Raw genomic sequence first — 17,427 nt, forward strand, 5'->3', positions numbered from 1 at the left:
TGTTGGGGCCGGGCACCGTCATCGGTTGATGTGGTCGGGGCTAGCAGTTAGTTTGATCAGCAGGGCGTATTTCCGATGACGTCAGCTGTGAACCACCCCTTTGTGGTGGCTGTCAGTGTGAATGGCAGGACAGTAAACTTCACAGTGGATACCGGGGCATCAGTCAGTCTCATGAGTAAACAGATCTGATGTCAGTTTGGTTGCCGGTGTTAGCCTCGATACACACTACCCTTCGTACTTACACAGGGGGAATAATAAAGCCATTAGGCTTGATGGATGTATTGGTTTGTTATCGGGACCAGCAAGCGGTGTTGCCCTTGCATGTGGTTGATGCTTCTGGACCATCTGTACTTGGTCCAGAAGTGATTGGATGCACACCATTCGTCTGGATTGTGCAAACATTTACAGTGTCCATACGTCATTTCCGTCTCTGCGCTTGGAGGGGATCTGGGGAAAACACCAAATTCTATTCGGGCCTGAACTTAGGAAGTTCAAAGGTGCTCATGGTCACATGCACCTGAAGGAGGGTGTCAGTCCGCGATTCTGTAAGCCTCGACAGGTGCCATATGCCCTTCGTGATAGGGTCAAAGCGGAGTTTGATCGATTGGAAATGATTGGGGTCATTGAACCGGTGGAACACTGAGTGGGCGACGCCCGTGGTCACAGTGCTTTAGCAGAATGGAGGTATTTGCCTGTGTGGTGATTTTCAAATGACTGTTAACCCCAACCTCTGTGTGGAGCAGTATCCACTGCCATCCATTGACGAGATGTATTCAAAGTTGGCGGGGAGTTGGCACTTCATGAAGTTGGACTTGAGAGATGTGTACTTTTATCTTGAGATCGTGCTGGAGGATTGTCACCTCCTTACCGCAAATACGTGTCAGGGTATGTACCAGTATACCCCTCTTTGTTTCCCAATTGCTTCAGCTCCGGCAATGTGGCAAAAGGCGATGGATCGTCTTTGTACCGACTTACCTGCACAATGCTACTTGGATGACATCCTCATTGCGGGCGCCACGGCCGATCAACATCTTGAGAACATCGACAAGGTGATGTCTAGGTTCGCTGCTCATGGCCTTCGCTTGAACAAGGACAAATGCTTATTCTTTCAGAAGCGAGTGTAGTACCTGGGGCATGTCATCACCCCAGAAGGGCTGTCAAAAGCCCCTCAGAAAGTTGACACTATAGCCGACATGCCCAGCCCAAGGGACAAAGTTCAGCTTTGTTCCTTCATTGGGCTTGCTCAGTATTACCAGAGGTATGTCAGCAACCTGAGCACTGCGCTTGCTCCACTGACTCGCATGCTGCGTCGAGATGTTCGTTGGAGGTGGAGTTCGGTGGAACTAGCAGCATTCAAACGAGTAAAAGCTCGCCTTACTGTAGACACGGTACTCGCACATTACGAATCTTCATGTCCTCTCATTCTGACGTGTGACACCTCGTCATATGGCATCGGTGCTGTCTTGTCTCAGGTAATGAGTGACGGTGCTGAGCGTCAGGCGCAGAGCAGAACTATGCTAAGATTGAGCGTTAAGCACTGAGTTTGGTATGGGGCGTGTTGAAATGCTGTCAGTACTTGATAGGTCGGCATTTTCTCCTACAAACTGATCATCAGATGCTTCAGTTCTTGTTTAATCCCCAGAAGGGCATTCCAGTCACTACCGCTGCTCACTACAGATATGGTGTCTTGTCTTCAGTGTGTACGACTATGAAATCAAAATTCATGCTTCCGAATGGCACACTGACTGTGATGGCCTGTCTCGATTGTCGTCTACAAAGGCCGGTGCCGAACCTGCGGATGAGGTCGAGGTGTTCATGTTGGAACAGATTGAATCTGGTCCGGTAAGCGCTGCGGAAGTGGCCGCTGCCATTCATCGTGATCCTGTGCTGTCACGTGTTGCGCACGTTGTTTTGTCAGGTTCTTGGCGCGAGTTGCCTTCGACGTCAGAATATGCTCCATATGTGTCACGTGCATCTGAGCTGTCTTTAGCTCAAGGTTGTGTAATGCGGGGCATGAGGGTGGTCATTCCTGATGCTTTACGTCAGTGCTGTCTCAATGAGCATGAGGGTCATTTGGTTATGGTCAAAACAAAGAGTTTAGCCTGCAGTTTGTTGTGGTGGCCCGGGCTTGATGCGGACATCGAGCAGACGGTAAAAGCATGTGATACATGTCTAACTGATGCTGATAATCCCTCGCGTGTGTCGTCGTTATGGCCACCTGCTGATTTTTGCAGATTTTGCAGGGCCCGTCATGGGCTGCATGTTTCTGGTGGTGATCGATGCTTACTCAAAGTGACCAGAAGTAGCTATAATGCTGTCCACCTCGGCAGAGAACACGGTGGAGCATCTGCGAAGTATTTTTTGTCTATTCAGCGTCCTCAAACAAATTCCAAACATCTACATCAGGAGACAAAGATGTGTTGACATCCAGGTGGATGTAACGGCCTCAAAGTATGTGCAGTATTCTTCAAAATATCACGATAATAACATTCTAAACTCTAAAAGTGCATGCAACATGGGAAAAGTGTGTGTGTGGGGGACATTGTCCACCTTGGAGTGCAGGATTGAAAAAGAATTCCCCCTTCCTCACTTCTGCCCTTCAGGGTGATTTGCAGCAATACGTGATGACTTTCTGGAATACACTTTTGGTATTCAGAATTGGTATTGCAGATGATTGAATGATGAACGCTACAGATTGTCCTGTAGGAGGCGGCAAATAACGAGCAGGATTTGCTTTTCTGCCTACACTAATGTCAATTTTGAACCAAGCAGGAAAGAGCACATTTAGCCGCAGGCAGTTTCGTTATGATCCAAGAATTTCTTCAGTCTAATCAACTGAGGAAGTTTGTGGATCACGAACGAAGCGTTGGCTGAAACTGTCTGCTCTTTCCTGCTTGATTTGAAATAAAGTGTACTACTTATTGGTTGGCTGTACATTTATTATTGAACAATTGATAATTCCAAACACATTAACCTAATATCATTATCACTAATTCTTAATATCATTGTCTCTTTGACAGAGAGTCAACAACAGAAGCTGCAGGTTTGCGAGGGCAATTGGGTTAACAGGATTGCGGGAGTGAAGAAGGACTGGACACTTGGTGTGGATGGGGGAAAAGAGAATGGCATAGAGAGCAGATAGGTTGTAGGAATTAGGTAGGAGGAAAAGAGGTAGACCATGGTTGAGATGGGAGGATTGTGTGAAGAGGGATATAAGGTGGACGTGGTGTGAGAATGGAGAGAGTTGGCTTGGTCAGAGGGGAGTGGAGGAGGATTGTGGTCAAGGCAGAGCAGGTGCTTGGTAGCATTGGACCTCACCCTTTGTAGATATATTGTGTCATATTGTGTGACATTGCGTGACATTGTGAATTATAGATATATTGTGTCATATTGTGTGACATTGTGAATTATAGATATATTGTGTCATATTGTGTGACCTTGCGTGACATTGTGAATTATAGATATATTGTGTCATATTGTGTGACATTGTGTGACATTGTGAATTATAGATATACAGTATTGTGGCATATTGTGTGACATTGTGAATTATAGATATATTGTGTCATATTGTGTGACATTGCGTGACATTGTGAATTATAGATATATTGTGTCATATTGTGTGACCTTGCATGACATTGTGAATTATAGATATATTGTGTCATATTGTGTGACATTGTGTGACATTGTGAATTATAGATATACAGTATTGTGGCATATTGTGTGACATTGTGAATTATAGATATATTGTGTCATATTGTGTGACATTGCGTGACATTGTGAATTATAGATATATTGTGTCATATTGTGTGACATTGTGTGACATTGTGAATTATAGATACTAGGGCATGCCCGTACGTGGGTGCCCGTTCCTTGCCAAAAAAAAAAAAAAACGCTACTCGTACGCTCTACCCCGCCCGTACGCCCGTACGCCCGTAAACAAAAAAAACAACGCTCTTCGCTTCCGCCCTTCGCTCTGGGAGAAATAATGCGCATAAGAAATCGAGAAATTATTATTTTCTCCGGAAGAAATCGAATTACGAACCGTAATGGCGCACGCGCTCGGCTCGGCTCGCTCTCACATCGGCCACGCCTACGCAACAACGCGTTCTGTGATTGGCTGCCGGAAGTGAAGTCTTCACTGTCCGGAAGGTCGCAAATCGCAGTTACGATGAATCGCAAATTAGTTTTAATTAGTTTTAAAACATAGTTTAACGCCAACATAGTTTGCCAACGTGAAATAAATGAATACGCTCTCAAATGTGCCGTCCGAGGCAGAGTCTGTTCGGCACGTTCGGCACACGTGATAGCTCGCTGCTCTCTGATTGGTTGAATCGTTTTTTGGACATAGCTCGGTAACTACTTGTCCGATTAATATGAAACCTTGAAAAGGCACATCCACGGGTCCCCAGCAATATACCTGGCAAGTTTAAAGTATATCGGACCCGTGGTTGTCGAGAAACAGCGGTCACAGACATACAGACATACAAACATACAAACATACATACATACATACATACATACATACATACACACAGAGATTACTGGAATTATAGATAGATACAGTATTGTGGCATATTGTGTGACATTGTGAATTACAGATATATTGTGTTGTAGCGGTTCCCGCTGAATGTACACAATCGCCTTGCACCTGCCAGGACGCGGCCAGGGCGCGATCACCATCCGGGCTCGTCCGGACGGGCCCAGACGCGCCTCTCCTGGGCATGCCCGGACTCGCCTTTCCAGGGCTCGACCAGGACGCCGGGCATGCCCGCTCTCGCCTTTCCAGGGCTCGCCCAGAACGCCTGGGCATGCCCGCTCTCGCCTTTCCAGGGCTCGCCCGGGCGTTCTGGGCATGCCCGCTCTCGCCTTTCCAGGGCTCGCCCAGAGCGCCCGGGCACGCCCAGCCTCGACTTGCCAGGCCGCGTCCAGGACGCCCGGTCATGTCCAGACTCGCCTTTCCAGGGCTCGCCCAGAGCGTCCGGGCATGCCCGCTCTCGCCTTTCCAGGGCTCGCCCAGAGTGCTCGGGCACGCCCAGCCTCGACTTGCCAGGCCGCGTCCAGGACGCCCGGGCATGTCCAGACTCGCCTTTCCAGGACTCGCCCTTGACACCCGGGCATGCCCAGTCTCGGTTTTCCCGGGCAAACGCCCCGGCATAAATGTGTATATATATTGCTGCCTGATAAACGGGCTTTTCAGAATACCTGAGCGGTTTTGTTTCAATAAAGCAACTCGGACGAATTCCGTCTTTGGTCGCGTCAATTCTTTCGACTCGCTTTGGAGCGCAGCTCCTTCACTGGTGACCTACCGACATGGACACGGCAGTGACTCTTAAACTGCCTACCTTCTGGGAGGCTCATGCGGCTGTTTGGTTCGCCCAGGCGGACTCTCAGTTCGCCCTGCGAGGCATCACCGCGGACGACACCCGCTTCCACCACGTCGTGGCAGCGCTCGGTTCCGCCACTGCGGCCCGCGCCCTGAGCCTCCTCGAGCACCTGCCGGCTGCCGACAAGTATGACACGCTGAAGACGCTCCTCCTCGACGCTTTCGCCCTCTCACCGGCGGCATGCGCACGGCGCCTGCTCGACCTGCCCGAGCTCGGCGACACGCGCCCGTCCGAGCGCATGGACTATATGCTCTCGTTGCTCGGTGAGCACTCTTCGGATTTTCTGTTCCGCGAGCTGTTCCTTCGCCAGCTGCCTCACCCGGTACGCCTCGCCCTGGCTGGCACGTCGATCACCGATCCCCGCGCCCTCGCCAGGGAAGTCGATAAGATCTCCTCCGCGGGCCAACACATCGGCGCGGCTACCTGGAGCCTGCCGCCGTCCGCGGCGACGCCCACGACGCCCGAGCGCCCTGCGCGGTTGGAGGCCGAACTGCCGGTGCACCTGGCAGCTGCCACGCTGCGCCGACCGCTTCCGACACGACGGCCGGGGCCTCCACCTGACCAGGCATGGTGTTATTACCACGCCAGGTTCGGACACAAGGCTCGGACGTGCCGACCCCCGTGCACTTTCGGCAAATCGGGAAACGGCCGGGCCGGCGTTCATTCCCAGCCATGAGCGCCGGCCACTCGGGCAACTTGCTTTTTATTCGGGACAAAGCGTCCGGGCGGCGTTTCCTTTGTGACACCGGCGCCCAACTGAGCGTCATACCCGCCTCCGAGCAGGACAGGCGGGACGCCGTTTGCGGCCCCTCTTTGGTCGCTGCTAATGGCTCGGCCATACGCACTTTCGGCCCGCGCGACGTCACCCTCTGCTTCGGCAGCCAGCGCTTTCAGTGGACCTTTGTGACCGCCTGTGTCCCCATGGCCTTGCTGGGCGCCGACTTCCTCTGCGCGCACGGGCTGCTGGTCGACGTCAAACGTCGTCGCCTTGTCAACGCCGAGACCTTCAGCTCCCTGGCGTGCACGATGAGCAGCTCCGCACCGACCGAACTGGCGTGCGCCCTCCCGATGGCGAACGAGTTCGCTCGCCTGCTCGTGGAATTCCCGGCCCTCACGCGGCCGACGTTTTCGGCCGTCGGAGTGCGGCATGGGATCGAGCACCACATACCCACTACGGGCCCGCCGGTCTACGCCAGGGCCCGCCGCCTCGACCCGGCCAAGCTCGCCGTGGCAAAGGCCGAGTTCGACGCGTTGGAGCACTTCAGCATCGTGCGGCGCTCCAATAGCGCGTGGGCCTCACCACTGCACATCGTGCCAAAGCCGGGGGGCGGATGGCACCTGTGTGGCGACTACCGCCGCCTCAACGACGCTACCACCCCCGACAGGTACCCGATCCCGCACATCCAGGACTTTTCCGCCCGTTTGGCGGGACGGGTCATATTTTCCAAAATTGACCTGATACGGGGATACCACCAGGTACCTGTCCGGGCGGCCAACGCCCCGAAGACGGCCGTCATCACGCCGTTCGGCCTGTTCGAATTTTTGAGGATGCCGTTTGGCCTCAAGAACGCGGCCCAGGCGTTCCAGCGCTCAATGGACGGCGTGCTGCGCGACCTGCCATTTCTTTTCGTCTATCTGGACCACATCCTCGTCGCCAGCACGTCCCGCGCCGAGCACCTCCTCCACCTCCGAACACTGTTCGGTCGCCTCAGCGAGCACCGCTTAATTGTCAACCCGGCCAAATGCCACTTCGGCACGACGACCGTTGACTTTTTGGGCCACCGCATCACCAAGACCGGGGCCGTGCCGCTGCCGACCAAGGTCGAGGCCATCACCACGTTCCCGCGTCCCCGTTCCATCAAGGCCCTACAAGAGTTCCTCGGCATGGTGAATTTTTATCACCGATTCGTGCCCCGCGCTGCTCAGCTCATGCGGCCCCTTTACGAGGCCCTCCGGGGCAAGCCGGCCAAGCATGACATCGTTTGGTCCGCGGCCATGGACGCGGCCTTCGCGAGCGCAAAACGGGCCCTCGCCGACCCAACGCTGCTGGCTCACCCGGTGCTCAACGCGCCCATCGCCCTCACTACGGACGCCTCCAACTACGCTGTGGAGGCCGTCCATGAACAATGGGTGGACGGGGTTTGGCAGCCACTCGCTTTTTTCAGCCGGCAGCTCCGGCCGAACGAGTTAAAATACAGCACGTTCGACCGCGAGCTGCTCGGTCTATTCCTGGCCGTTCGCCATTTCCGACACCTACTGGAGGGCCGCCCGTTCACGGCTTTCGTCGACCACAAGCCGTTGGTCTACGCAATGGCCAAAGTCACGGAGCTGTGGTCGGCCCGCCAGCAGCGCCACCTCTCCGCCGTGTCGGAATTCACCACGGACATCCGGCACGTCGCCGGCAAAGACAATGCCGTGGCCGACTGTCTTTCTCGGGCCAGCGCGAACGCGGTCCACCTCGGCGTGGACTTCGCGCTCATGGCGGCCGACCAGACCACCGACACCTCGGTGCAGACCATCCGGGCGGCAGACACGGGCCTCCGCCTGGCCGACATCCCCTTCGCGGGCACCGTCCTGCTCTGCGACGTCTCCCAGGGCCAGCCTCGCCCCATCGTGCCCGTTTCCTGGCAGCGCCACATCTTCGCCTCCATCCACGGCCTTTCTCACCCGGGCCGGAAAGCTTCTCAGAAGCTGGTGTCGGCGCGTTTCGTCTGGCACGGCCTTCAACGGAACGTCCACGACTGGGCCAACGCCTGCACGGCCTGCCAGCGGGCCAAGGTCCACCGCCACACCCAGGCCCCGCTAGCACCTTTCACCGTGCCTGCACGGCGTTTCGACCACGTCCACGTGGACCTGGTGGGTCCCCTGCCCCCATCGCGGGGGTTCACCCACCTGCTCACCATGGTGGACAGGACCACCAGGTGGCCGGAGGCCGTGCCCCTCACCTCCACCACCACCGCCGACGTGGCACAGGCGTTCATCGCCACCTGGGTCGCGCGCTTCGGCGCACCGGCGGACATCTCGTCCGACCGCGGCCCACAGTTCACGTCTGAACTTTGGGGCACGGTCGCCCGCTCGTTGGGAGTCACGCTGCACCGCACCACGGCCTACCACCCCCAAGCCAACGGGTTGTGCGAGCGGTTTCACCGTTCAATGAAGGCCGCACTCATGGCCGGCCTTCAGGACGACTGTTGGACCGACCGGCTGCCGTGGGTCCTTTTGGGCCTCCGCACGGCCCCCAAGGAGGACCTCCGGGCGTCCGCCGCCGAGCTCGTCTACGGCCAGCCGCTCCGCGTCCCGGGCGAGTTCGTGCCCGACGCTACCAGTCCCTGGTCCGCCGCACACCAGCGATCGGACCTCCAGGAGTCCGCCCGACGATTTGCCCCCGTGCCAACGTCCCGCCACGGTGGCCCCCAGTCCTACGTCCCCCCGGCGCTTCGCTCAGCGGAGTACGTCTTTGTGCGTCATGACGCGCACCAGGGGCCACTCCGGCCGCCGTACGACGGGCCCTTCCGGGTCCTCGGACGGGGCGACAAGTCCTTCGTCGTCGACGTCGGCGGCCGGTCGGACCGGATCTCTGTGGACCGCCTCAAACCGGCGCACGTGGGCGTCGACCGACCACCACGGTTGGCCCTTCCTCCATGGCGAGGCCGCCCCCCGTCTACAGTTCCCCCTGCTCGACCACCCACCACCGAATCGGACCCCCCCCCACCCCCCCCCCCCCACGACCCTCCAGTGGTCGCTTCGGCCGGGTCATCCGGACCCCCCTTAAATTGACCGTGCCGGTGCAGGTCGATTCTGGAGGGGCGTGTGTAGCGGTTCCCGCTGAATGTACACAATCGCCTTGCACCTGCCAGGACGCGGCCAGGGCGCGATCGCCATGCCGGGCTCGTCCGGACGGGCCCAGACGCGCCTCTCCTGGGCATGCCCGGACTCGCTGTTCCCGGGCACGCCCGAACCTCCCGGGCACGCCCGGTCTCGTTTTTCCCGGGCATGCCCACTCTCGCCTTTGCAGGGCTCGCCCTAGAGCGCCCGGGCACGCCCAGCCTCGACTTGCCAGGCCGCGTCCAGGACGCCCGGGCATGTCCAGACTCGCCTTTCCAGGGCTTGCCCATGGCGTCCGGGCATGCCCGCTCTCGCCTTTCCAGGGCTCGCCCAGAGCGCTCGGGCACGCCCAGCCTCGACTTGCCAGGCCGCGTCCAGGACGCCCGGGCATGTCCAGACTCGCCTTTCCAGGACTCGCCCTTGACACCCGGACATGCCCAGTCTCGGTTTTCCCGGGCAAACGCCCTGGCATAAATGTGTATATATATTGCTGCCCGATAGACGGGCTTTTCAGAATACCTGAGCGGTTTTGTTTCAATAAAGCAACTCGGACGAATTCCGTCTTTGGTCGCGTCAATTCTTTCGACTCGTGTTGGAGCGCAGCTCCTTCAGTGTCATATTGTGTGACATTGTGAATTATAGACATATTGTGTCATATTGTGTGACATTGTGAATTATAGATATATTGTGTCATATTGTGTGACATTGTGAATTATAGACATATTGTGTGACATTGTGTGACATTGTTAATTATAGACATATTGTGTCATATTGTGTGACATTTTGGATTATAGATATATTGTGTCATATTGTGTGACATTATAAATGTTTCCCGTTTCCCGGTGTGTACCCTGGTTTAGAATAGGTACACTGTATCCCTGCGTGTCATAGGAGGCGACTTAGAGGGTTGGCGTCAGGAAGGGCATCCGGGCATCTATCTATAATTCCAGTAATCTCTGTTTGTACGTTTGTCTGTGACCGCTGTTTCTCGACAACCACGGGTCCGATATACTTTTAACTTGCCAGGTATATTGCTGGGGACCCGAGGATGTGCCTTTTCAAGGTTTCATATTAATCGGACAATTACTTACCGAGCTATGTCCAAAAAACGATTCAACCAATCAGAGAGCAGCGAACTATCGCGTGTGCCGAACGTGGCGGACACACTCTGCCTCGGATGGCACATTTGAGAGCGTATTCATTTATTTCACGTTTGCAAACTATGTTGGCGTTAAACTATGTTTTAAAACTAATAAAAACGAATTTGCGATTCATTCGCTTTCCTGCGCGTTTGTGCACGCGATGGCGATTTCTTTACCAAACTCCGGAAGCCGTTCGCTTTGGACCAAACCATTTCATGTAAATATAGGGGGGGGGATTGTCACCACTCGCAAGCCGTTCGCTTTGGACCAAACCATTTCATGTAAATAGAGGGGGGGGATATAATTTTAGATATATATATAGTACGGGCATGCCCTAGTAAAAACAATTGCCTCAAAAAGAGAACCATGACAATTACAACTACATATGTGCAGGGTACAGCCCCAAGTGGAGATCGGTTTCTGAGGTTTGGGACATGGAATGTAGGGACAATGACAGGGAGATCAGGAGAAGTGCTGGAAGTATTGGTCAGAAGAAGAGTGGACATATGTTGTGTGCAAGAGACGAGATGGAAGGGAAGTGGTGTGAGAATGGTGAAGGGTAGGCAGGGACAGAAATACAAGTTTGTGTGGCAAGGGTGCCCGGATATATTGAATGGTGTTGGCGTGAATGGTGTTGGTGTCCTGTTTTCTGAGGAGTTTGTGGACAGTGTGGTGAGTGTGACGAGAGTGAGTGATAGGTTGATGATGGTGAAAATGATGATTGGAAAGCTCTTGGTGAACGTCATCTCAGGATATGCTCCGCAGGTTGGTCGGAGCGATGAAGAGAAGGAAAAGTTCTGGTGTGCGATAGAGAAGCTGATTGGAAAACGTGAAAGATGAGGAAGTTGTTGTGGTAGGAGGAGACCTAAATGGATATGTGGGAAGGAGTATGGACGGTTTTGAGGGAGTTCATGGGGTTACGGATATGGTGTGAGAAATGGAGAAGGTGAAAGGATTTTGGAATTTGCTGATGGAGCTGATTTGTTGATTTGTAATACTCGGTTCCAGAAAGAGGATAATAAGCTTGTTACATACACGTCAGGTGGGTCAACGACAACCGTTGACTACCTGATGGTGCGTAGGCGAGATAGGGGGCACCTCCTGGACACAAAGGTGATCCCGGGTGAGGAGGCTGTTTCACAGCACCACTTGGTTGTCTGCGACATAAGGGTGAAAGGTGCGAGGAGAGCTCGGCGGGTGAAGTACCAACCAAGAATGAAGGTGTGGAGGTTGAAAGAGGTGACAGTAAGGGAGGCATTAAAAGAGAGGCTGAGTAGGGTAGAGGATGATGTGGTTGAGCTTGAAAGTGGTTGGATGTCAATGAAAGCTAGTCTGTTGGGAGCCGTTGGTGAGGTATGTGGATGGACAAAAGGACCGGCGAGGCACTCAGAAACATGGTGGTGGGATGATGAAGTTGGAAAGATGATTGACGAGAAGAGTAAGAAGTTCAAGGAGTGGCAGAAGGCGAAGGGTACGGGAGCAGAAAAAGCAGAGCAAGATAGTTATAAGGCAGCCAAGAAGGCTGCAAAGAAAGAGGTAGCAAAGGCGCAGGAGGCATGTCGGAAAATGTTCGGAGAACGCTTGGATTCGGAAGAGGGTCAGAGAGCAGTATTCAGGATTGCAAAGCAGATATCGAAAGAGAGGTGTGATGTGATGGGGTTGAGTTGCTTGAAGGATGAAGTGGGACAAATCGTTGTGGACCCAAATGGAATTAAAGGAAGATCGAAAAGATATATGGAAGTTCTGTTGAATACAGAGAATGAATGGGATGGCAACATAGAGAGTAGCCCAGTTTTCGGACCGGCAGAGAAGATAACTGAGAAAGAAGTTGAGGAAGCGATAAAAGCAATGAAGAGTAGAAAAGCGGGAGGGCCGACGGGAGTTGTGGGAGATATGTTGAAGGCAGCAGGAAGTTGGGGTGTGAAGAGAATGACAGAGATCTGTAATCTGGTGGTGAAAGAAGGCCGCATTCCAGTGGATTTGGAACTGAGTACCCTCGTCCCTCTATACAAGGGGAAAGGTGACCCTCTGGAGTGTGGCTCGTACCGAGTGATAAAGTTATTGGAGCATGGAATTAAGGTATTGGAAAGGGTGTTGGAGAGGAGGATAAGGAAGAAAGTGAAGATCAACGAAATGCAGTTTGGATTTATGCCAGGAAGAGGAACGACAGACGCGCTCTTTATTGTGCGGCAGTTGCAGGAGAAGTACATGGAGAAGAGGAAGAAGTTGTTTCCTGGGTTTGTTGATCTAGAGCACGGGTGGGGAACCTTTTTCCTGTTGAGGGCCATTTCGATTTTTAGAACATCCTTCGAGGGCCATGCTAAATTATTGAATACATATATCGGACTCACCTAATGCGATGGCTGGAACAGTTTCTCTTTGGCGAGGCGTTTGGTGTCAGGTGGTAGTGATGATGATGCTACTCGCAGCTGGTTTTGCAGGTTTGGGTCAGTCAGTCTTGAGCGAAACCGAGTCTTTGCAAGAGTCAGTTTTGAAAAGAACTGCTCACAGCTGTAGGTCGTCCCAAACAGTGATGCAAACTTCAGTGCATGTCTCCTCAGAATGGGAAAATCCTCAGCACGTACATACAGTTTGTAGAACTCGAGCAAAGGGAGGACAAATCTCACACTCTTACTATGTCTCTCCGAAAAGATCGACTGGACAACCCTCCCATCTACTTTCTCAACAATCCTCTCCAAGAAGTTCTGTCGCTCAAGCTTTTGGGTCTCACTATCTGCCATGATCTTTCTTGGGAAAACCACATTTCCAAGCTGGCCTCCAAAGCCAGTCGCCGACTGGGCATCCTCCGTCGTGCGAAGTCCTTCCTCGGCACACCTGAGCTCCTCACCACATACAAGGCTATCATCCGCAGCTCAATGGAATACTGTTCTCCCCTATGGGCCGGTGCTCCTGCCTCACACCTAGCTTGGCTTCACGCTGTTGAAACCAAAGCTTTCAGAATTATTGGAATCTCCCGTGATGAAGCTATCTCTGAGGGCCTTTCACTCACTCACCGCAGGCAGGTAGGTGGTCTTTCTGTCTTCTTCCGACTCCTCCCCGGCCTTGCACCCCCAGCTCTCTCTGTGCTCTGTGCCCCAAATATTCCTACAGGTCGCACAAGATCTGCCAGCAACCCTCTGATGGTTAAACTGCCGAAATCTCGGCTCTCTGCTCACCTTCACTCTTTCATTCCTCTTTTCTCCCGCCTCTGGAACAAACTCCCTCACTCCCTTCAATCCCACTCCTCCCTCCAGGTCTTTAAAACAGCTGTTCACCACCATCTCTTATCTTCCCCCATCCAAAACCTTGATCTTTTCTACCCCCGCTAATTCACCCCAGATCCACCTTGTTTGAAATTCCAACTTCTTTCCTGGAAGTCCTGGCAGTGTCCATATGTTTTATACCTCTCCCACCCCCCTTCCCATGCCCCCCCTTCCCATGCCCCCCCCCCCCCAAAGCCCTTTCCCTCTCACAGATCTCATGATGTCTCCATGTCTCTCGGTCCCTGCTCTCAAATGTTGTGTTTGTGTCCTTCCCCCTCTCTCCCCATCTTGTCTACTGCTCCCGATGTTATATGTTTTATGTGTCGGTTTGTCTTTCTCTGTGATTAATGTTCGCTCTTTCACGAGCCTCGATCTTGTATCCCCAAAAAAAAAAAAAAAAAAAAAAATTGTTTTTTTTAATAGATAGATGAATTACCTCGCGGGCCGGATCAAACGGTCTCGCGGGCCGTATACGGCCCGAAGGCCGGTGGTTCCCCACCCCAGATCTAGAGAAAGCATTCGATAGGGTTCCACGCGAAGTATTGACATGGGATTGAGGAAGTTAGGAGTGGAGGAATGGTTGATCAGAGTAGTGATGGCAATGTACAAAAGAGCGCCCACAGCTGTAAGGACGAAGGACGGGAACAGTGGTGAGTTTGAGGTGAAGGTGGGAGTGCATCAGGGGTCGGTACTAAGTCCACTACTATTTGTAGCTGTGATGGAGGTGCTGGCTCAGAACGTAAAGGATGGTTTACCGTGGGAGTTGTTGTCTGCAGATGATCTGGTGTTGATTGCGGAAAGTATGGATGTACTGAAGGAAAAGATGAACAAGTGGAAGGAATGTATGGAGACAAAAGGTCTGAAGGTGAATATCGATAAGACGAAGGTGATTGAAAGTGGTAAAGCATGTGGTGAGGTGGAAAGAACTGGGAAGTGGCCATGTGCTGTGTGCAGGAAGGGTGTCGGAGTGAACTCCATTCAATGTACAATGTGCGCTGAGTGGGTTCATCAAAAATGTAGTGGTCTGAGAGGGTCATTAACCAGTGTGGCAGCTACATTCAAATGTGAGGTGTGCACAGAGGGAGCTGCAGATGGAGGAAATGTTGAGTTGAATCTTGGAGACGGCGTGAAGCTGGAAGGTGTGAAAACATTTTGCTACCTCGGAGACATGCTGAATGGAGAAGGTGGATCAGACTCGGCAACGGTTGCTCGAGTGAGATGTGCATGGAAGAAGTTTCGGGAACTGAGTGGCGTGCTGATGAGGAGGGGAGTGTCGTTGAAGCTGAAGGGAAAGGTGTATGCTGCACGTGTGAGAAATGTTATTATTTATAGGAGCGAGACATGGGCCGTAGAGCCCATGGGCCGTAGTTCTAATGAACGTAGAGCCACAACGAAGGCTGGAATGGGTGGAAATGCGAATGGTTCGGTGGATGTGCGGAGTATCGTTGAGAGAGAGGAAGACAAATGATGAATTGCGAAAGATGATGGGAATAGAGCCTGTGATTGATGCTTTGCAGAGGAACAGGTTGAGATGGTTTGGTCATGTGTTGAGGAAGGATGAATGTGTCTGGTTGAGAAGAGTGATGGAAATGAATGTAGAAGGAAGTAGAGGACGGGGAAGACCGAGAAAGACTTGGCTAAAGATGGTGGAAAAAAAATGCGGCCCAGGGCTTTAACAAGGATAGATGCAGAAAATAGGGCAAAATGGAGAAGATTGTCATGGGGACCGCAAGGCTAACCCCCGATCTCGCAGGGTAAATGGCCTTAAAATGAATGTTGTTGTTGTTGTTGTGTGACATTGTGAATTATAGATATATTGTGTCGTATTGTGTGACATTGTGAATTATAGATATATTGTGTCATATTGTGTGACTGTGTGACATTGTGAATTATAGATATATTGTGTCATATTGTGTGACTGAATTATAGATATATTGTGTCATAATGTGTGACTGTGAATTATAGATATATTGTGTCATATTGTGTGACATTGTGTGACATTGTGAATTATAGATATATTGTGTGAAATTGTGTGACTGTGTGACATTGTGAATTATAGATATATTGTGTCATATTGTGTGACTGAATTATAGATATATTGTGTCATAATGTGTGACTGTGAATTATAGATACTAGGGCATGCCCGTACTATATATATATCTAAAATTATATCCCCCCCCTATTTACATGAAATGGTTTGGTCCAAAGCGAACGGCTTGCGAGTGGTGACAATCCCCCCCCTCTATTTACATGCAATGGTTCGGTCCAAAGCGAACGGCTTCCGGAGTTTGGTAAAGAAATCGCCATCGCGTACACAAACGCGCAGGAAAGCGAATGAATCGCAAATTCGTTTTTATTAGTTGTAAAACATAATGCCCAATTATTCAATTAGCGCCAACGTATTTTGGCTGTTTGCAATTTAATCGCAAGGCAAAGTAGAAAGAGAAGAGGGAAAAAAAGAAAAGCCTTGCCTTGCTGCAAACAGCTGCTGCAAACAACAACAACAGGGAAGGCTGCACTGTCCGGAAGTTGGCATATCGCAGTTACGATTATTTTAGTGTTAATGGCCAATTATTCAATTAGCGCCAACGTATTTTGGCTGTTTGCAATTTAATCGCAAGGAAAAGTAGAAAGAGAAGAGGGAAAAAAAGAAAAGCCTTGCATTAACGCATTAACGCTTGCATTGCATTAACGGTTCGGCACACGTGATAGCTCGCTGCTCTCTGATTGGTTGAATCGTTTTTTGGACATAGCTCGGTAGGTACTTGTCCGATTAATTTCAAACCTTGAAAAGGCACATCCTCGGGTCCCCAGCAATATACCTGGCAAGTTTCAAGTATATCGGACCCGTGGTTGTCGAGAAACAGCGGTCACAGACAAACACACAGACACACAGACACACAGACACACAGACACACAGACAGACACACAGAGATTGCTGGAATTATAGATAGATAGATATTGTGTCATATTGTGTGACTGAATTATAGATATATTGTGTCATATTGTGTGACATTGTGTGACATTGTGAATTATAGATATATTGTGTGAAATTGTGAATTATAGATATATATATTGTGTTACAGGTTGTGACCACAGTGTAGTCATTCTTGTTTCTCTTTAGAAAACATTGCACACCATAAGTAGACACATGATTACAAAAAAACAACGCCTGTTTCATTGAAAATCTCCATGGTTTTACATTGCCCGATGGTTGCAAGTTTGCGTTCAAATAAAAACAATGCACTTTTTTTGCATTCATGTTGGCAGTTCGTAGAATAGTGGTTCTCAACTCGTTTCAGTCCACGGACCACCATAGCAATAAAAAAATAATTTGTGGACCACCTCCTTTTTGAGACATGGAAGATTTTTAAAGATTAGAGAACAAACATTTCGGTTTGAAATTTATTTCTCATACCATGTGACTTTGGACAAGTGGATCACCGAAAAAGGTCACCTGTGGATCACCAAAAAAGGGCACCTGTGGATCACCTAAAAAGGTCACTATGGACCGACCACCTGTTGAGAACCACTATTGCAGAACATTAACGTCCTCATTCTTGGTTTGTAGAGCGCAGCTAAATTTTCACTTTATTCAGCACTCTTGTGCGATCGATGTGAAGTGCCGGACCAATTCATGAATTTTGCCCACGGTGATGTTGAGGGAGGAGCTTGCACATATGAGGCAATCAGAATAGTTATTTGATAATCATTCCATGAACATTTAAATGTACACTTTGGAAAGTAAAATGATGTATCTTTCCTTGAATTGTATGTACTAGATGATTATTAAGAATTTGAAAGATGTTTTGC

The 17,427-nt window shown here is 51.4% G+C and overlaps 1 protein-coding gene across 1 annotated transcript in view; it reads left to right on the plus strand.

Annotated features, from left to right (window-relative positions):
* Positions 1 to 1,193: 1,193 nt before the first annotated feature.
* The window catches only part of LOC137433197 (uncharacterized), a 726,873-nt gene continuing 710,639 nt past the window's right edge, over positions 1,194 to 17,427 (plus strand). Inside the window, exons 1-2 of the mRNA XM_078784000.1 lie at positions 1,194 to 1,494; positions 1,643 to 2,068. Of these exons, the coding sequence (XP_078640126.1) occupies positions 1,194 to 1,494; positions 1,643 to 2,068 (727 nt within the window). The remainder of the gene's footprint in view (positions 1,495 to 1,642; positions 2,069 to 17,427) is intronic.

The sequence above is a fragment of the Myxine glutinosa genome, chromosome 8 (assembly GCF_964187855.1).
Source record: "Myxine glutinosa chromosome 8, kmMyxGlut1.1, whole genome shotgun sequence".
Lineage (NCBI taxonomy): Eukaryota > Metazoa > Chordata > Myxini > Myxiniformes > Myxinidae > Myxine > Myxine glutinosa.